At 43.9% G+C, this 4,680-nt stretch overlaps 1 protein-coding gene across 1 annotated transcript in view; it reads left to right on the forward strand.

The window, feature by feature from the left end:
- LOC122331030 (A disintegrin and metalloproteinase with thrombospondin motifs 20) overlaps positions 1-3,295 on the forward strand; it is a 90,363-nt gene extending 87,068 nt beyond the window's left edge. The window contains exon 38 of the mRNA XM_043228457.1: positions 1,491-3,295. Within this exon, the coding sequence (XP_043084392.1) occupies positions 1,491-1,580 (90 nt within the window). The 3' untranslated portion in view covers positions 1,581-3,295. The remainder of the gene's footprint in view (positions 1-1,490) is intronic.
- Positions 3,296-4,680: the final 1,385 nt, after the last annotated feature.

The following is a 4,680-nucleotide window of genomic DNA, read 5'->3' on the forward strand; positions in this document are numbered from 1 at the left end:
TGGTCGAGCAGCAGTAATAGCAGCAGCAGTGGCAGCAGCAGCAACAGCAGCAGCAGTGGCAGCAGCAGCAGCAGCAGCAGCAGCAGCAGCAGCAGCAGCAGTGGTGGTGGTGGCAGCAGGTGGTGCAGCAGCAGCAGCAGCAGTGGCAGCAGCAGCAGTGGTGGCAGCAGCAGCAGCAGTGGTGGGCAACAGTGGTGGTAGCAGCAGTGGTAGCAGCAGCAACAGTGGCAGTAACCAGCAGCAGTAACAACAGCAGCAGCAGCAGCAGCAGCAATGGTGGTGGTGGCAGCAGCAGCAGCAGCAGCAGTGGCAGTGGCAGCAGCAGTGGCAGCACAACAGCAGTGCAGCAGCAGCAGCAGCAGCAGCAGCAGCAGCAGCAGCAGCAGCAGCAGCAGCAGCAGTGGGGCAGCAACAGCAGCAGTGGCAGTAACAGCAGCAGCACAGCAACAGCAGCACCAGCAGTGCAGTGGTGGTAACAGCAGCAGAGCAGCAGCAGCAGCAGCAGCAGCAGCAGCAGCAGTGCAGCAGTGCAGCAGCAGCAGCAGCAGCAGCACAACAGCAGCAGCAGCAACAGTGGTAGCAGTAGCAGTGTAGTAGCAGCAGCAGTGGCAGCAGTAGCAGTGGCAGCAGCAGTGCAGCAGCAGCAGCAGCAGCAGCAGCAGTAGCAGCAGCAGCAGTGGTAGTAGTAGTAATGGCAGCAGCAGTAGCAGCAGCAGCAGTAGCAGTGCAGCAGCAGCAGCAGTAGTAGCAGTGCAGCAGTAGTAGTAGTAGTAGTAGTAGTGGTAGTAGTGGTAGTAGTAGTAGTAATAGTAGTAGTAGTAGTAGTAGTAGTAATAATAGTAGTAGTAGTAGTAGTAGTAGTAGTAGTAGTAGTAGTAGTAGTGGTAGTAATAGTAGTAGTAATAATAATAATATTAGCAGTAGAGATATTAGTAGTGGTAGTAGTAGTAGTAGTAGTAGTAGTAGTAGTAGTAGTAAACAAGTAATGTGAGTTACGTTGATTACTTTTTAAGTAAAATAACACATTTCTTTTTAGTTTACAAAATTAAAATGAAATTTGAGTTACTTTTCAAATAGTGTTTTGTGTTTTGATGGACAGCTCTTGTGTTGCCATGTTGAGAGAAATCGGGAGTAAGTGCAGAGCGTTGTGCGTCAAATAAATATCAACATGTATTTACTCACGGCACAAAACATATTCAGTGTCCCTCAGATTAAATCAAAACAGACAAACATAAACCCCACTTCAGACGCAGCTTCTGTTTCCTCTGCAGTGCAAAGATAATAATTTCGTTGATAATGATATTATTTGCTTGCTAACTGCCCAAATGTTCACTGATTAAATGTACTCAGAAGGTCAAATAAAGGTAGAAATGCCCACAGAAGTTCCCCCCAAATCTGATTTGAACACTACTTTTAAAAGTAGCTTCCTCCAACACTGATTCTTATAACAGGTATTAATGCACGCAGTGATTTGTGTTTAATTGTTGCAGGACGGGAGCAGAATCTACGGCCGCTGCGGAGGTTTCTGCGGGAAGTGTCTTCCTCATCCTCATACAGGCCTTTTTGTCAAAATCCAGTGAGAAAGACGTCCACTAAATCAAGTCGTCCGGCAGCTAGTACGAAACGTCTCACTTCTGCACTTTCCGAAACGTACAGGAACCAAATCACCGCGAGTCCCTTCACGAATCAGGACGGCTCGGGGTGCAGATTAAATTCGTTTTTACGCAGAAACGTCGACTTTATCCAATGGCGTGTGAGAATGAATCAACATGTGGTCAGTGGAGATCGACCAGAAGACTCCTTCAGGACCGGTTCTGCTCACAGCGGCATATCTGGGGGTTCGTAGAAAAAAACTCTAATCTTTCGTTTTGGGCAGAGTTTCGACGGAAAGGGATGCATTTAACAACTGTGTTTTCATAAACATCTGCTCTTTTTCCGGAAGCAAACGAACTACTGGATGAGTGCTTTTTGTTTCACGTGGAGCAAAAGACTGTGACGACAGCAATCCGCTTGATATGGATTGAAGGTTTTCCTCGTTTCTTGCATCAAAGTCTGACTTAAAATGGGTTTGACAATCTAGAAGAAGGTAGAAAACACTGCAAAGGAGCACTACTGAAATCTCCTTTAGGTTAAAGGTCAGCAAAGTGAACAGACGTCCTAACTAGTCTGGTTAGTATATATATTTTAATAATATCAGTTAACGGTGCTAAATAGAGTTCATGAAATGATGTTAGCATGTGCATTTTTCACGGTTACTAATCGATTTCAAAACAGCTGGGTTAAGCTGGTTTAGGTGACCGACTGTTTGACTAGTGAAGACCGCTAACCTCTAAACCTGATTCATCTGAATCAGTTATTTGACTGATTCGGTTAACACTGAAGATCGCTAGGATTTGACATCGAATGCATTCATTCGATCAAAAACGCAGTACAAAAAAAAATCGGAAATATTATTGCGATACAAAATAGCCGTTTTCATGGCGAATCCGTTATACGATGTAATTTATTCCTTTGATGCAAAGCTGAATTTTCAGCATCATTACTCCAGTCTACAGTCAGGACTCTACATTAAATGACGTGACCTAATAAAGTGGGATTAAATAGACTAATACGCATCAGTTTTATTAGAAGGGAAGCTTAAAGTAGATCAGATTAACCCTACCTCTCATAATCATAACCACTCGTGCGTGTGATTGTGTTCTGCCTTATTTATATATTATTGACAGTATTTATTCCGTAACTAAATGTATATACGTCTCGTCCTCGCGACAAGAAAATCATGATATTATGAAATGTTGATTTTTTTTGCCATTTATCATTCATTAACAAGAGGTTTACAGAGTGACGGTGCTCTACTGAGCGAGCTTTAACCAGTACTAGTTAGTTTTAGACATGTAAATAGTGTAGGTTAATGTAGTTTAAATCGCTTTCAACCAAAGTCGGCTTGATTACGCTTAACGTGTGATAATATAGATAATATAACTTGAAGGATGCGGCCCGTTTTAGGTTAACTAACCGATCCATGGTGTTGATAAACTGAACTCTATGAGGTCTGTATCAGAAATGAAAGCACTGTATGATGCACTATGTGCCGTGATTTAACAGCTTTGTCGATGTCTTTTTAATATTCATACTTGAAGTGTTTTCCACCCGTGACCCAAAGACGGCTTCCTCCGCAGCGTCCGGTGTTTTATTACCAAATCTTTGGTGCTACGAGAAAAAAACGAACGAGATGCGACTGGAATCCGCGGCGCTGTACTAATGCTGATCATCACAATAAAAGGAAACGTGTTTATTTGGGTGGTTTTCGTCTGTTTGGAAGCGGATCGGTGAAGTTTGAGAAGCAAAGACGTTCAGCATTGATGGAAAAATTGCTTTGAGATTTGATTTGATTTTAACGATCCATTCCTGTGCTGCTTTACATTTACTGTAGCTTTTGTTAATATGTTGAATTAGATTCTCTCTCTCTCTCTCTCTCTCTCTCTCTCTCTCTCTCTCTGTCTCTCTCTCTCTCTCTCTCTCTCTCTCTCTCTCTCTCTGTCTCTCTCTCTCTCTCTCTCTGTCTCTCTCTCTGTCTCTCTCTCTCTCTCTCTCTCTCTCTCTCTCTCTCTCTCTCTCTCTCTCTCTCTCTCTCTCTCTCTCTCTCTCTCTCTCTCTCTCTCTCTCTCTCTCTCTCTCTCTCTCTCTCTCTCTCTCTCTCTCTCTCTCTCTCTCTCTCTCTCTCTCTCTCTCTCTCTCTCTCTCTCTCTCTCTCTCTCTCTCTCTCTCTCTCTCTCTCTCTCTCTCTCTCTCTCTCTCTCTCTCTCTCTCTCTCTCTCTCTCTCTCTCTCTCTCTCTCTCTCTCTCTCTCTCTCTCTCTCTCTCTCTCTCTCTCTCTCTCTCTCTCTCTCTCTCTCTCTCTCTCTCTCTCTCTCTCTCTCTCTCTCTCTCTCTCTCTCTCTCTCTCTCTCTCTCTCTCTCTCTCTCTCTCTCTCTCTCTCTCTCTCTCTCTCTCTCTCTCTCTCTCTCTCTCTCTCTGTCTCTCTCTCTCTCTCTCTCTCTCTCTCTCTCTCTCTCTCTCTCTCTCTGTCTCTCTCTCTCTCTCTCTCTCTCTCTCTCTCTCTCTCTCTTGTCTCTCTCAGGTGCTCTCTCTCTTTCTCCCTCTCTCTCCCCTCTTTGGGCTCCTCAAACACTAAAGCTGAATGAAAAAAAAAGCAGAAAAACTAAGATGCAAAATGTAAAATAAGAAAATGCAAAGAAGAGATAATGCTTTTATGAACACTGACCAGCAGATGGAGACAGTGCTCTTTAAAATGAGAGACTAATACTGTGTTCTTGTTATATTTATCCTACAAGTAATATCGACAGCATAACACTCGTTATTTTTAATAACTTTAACTAAATCCAAATCCATTTTTGTTGATGCTGATGTGATGTTCAGATCCCTTTCTATACACAGTCTCTTCTCTGGTTAGGCTGTTTAATATCTTCTCTATCTCTCTCCTGTCTCTCTCTCTAACTGCCGCTCTCTCTGCTGTACTCAACTCTCTCTCTGCGACTTTCTCTCTCTCTCTCCAGAAAGAGTCTGAATGTCTCGCAAAACATGAAAACGTGTCCAGACTCTGGTGCTGAGGAACACGAGCAAATCATTCAGCGTCATCAGTCACTGCCCGCTCTCTCTCTGCTTCTCTGACTCTCTCT

The sequence above is a fragment of the Puntigrus tetrazona genome, chromosome 25, assembly GCF_018831695.1.
Source record: "Puntigrus tetrazona isolate hp1 chromosome 25, ASM1883169v1, whole genome shotgun sequence".
Lineage (NCBI taxonomy): Eukaryota > Metazoa > Chordata > Actinopteri > Cypriniformes > Cyprinidae > Puntigrus > Puntigrus tetrazona.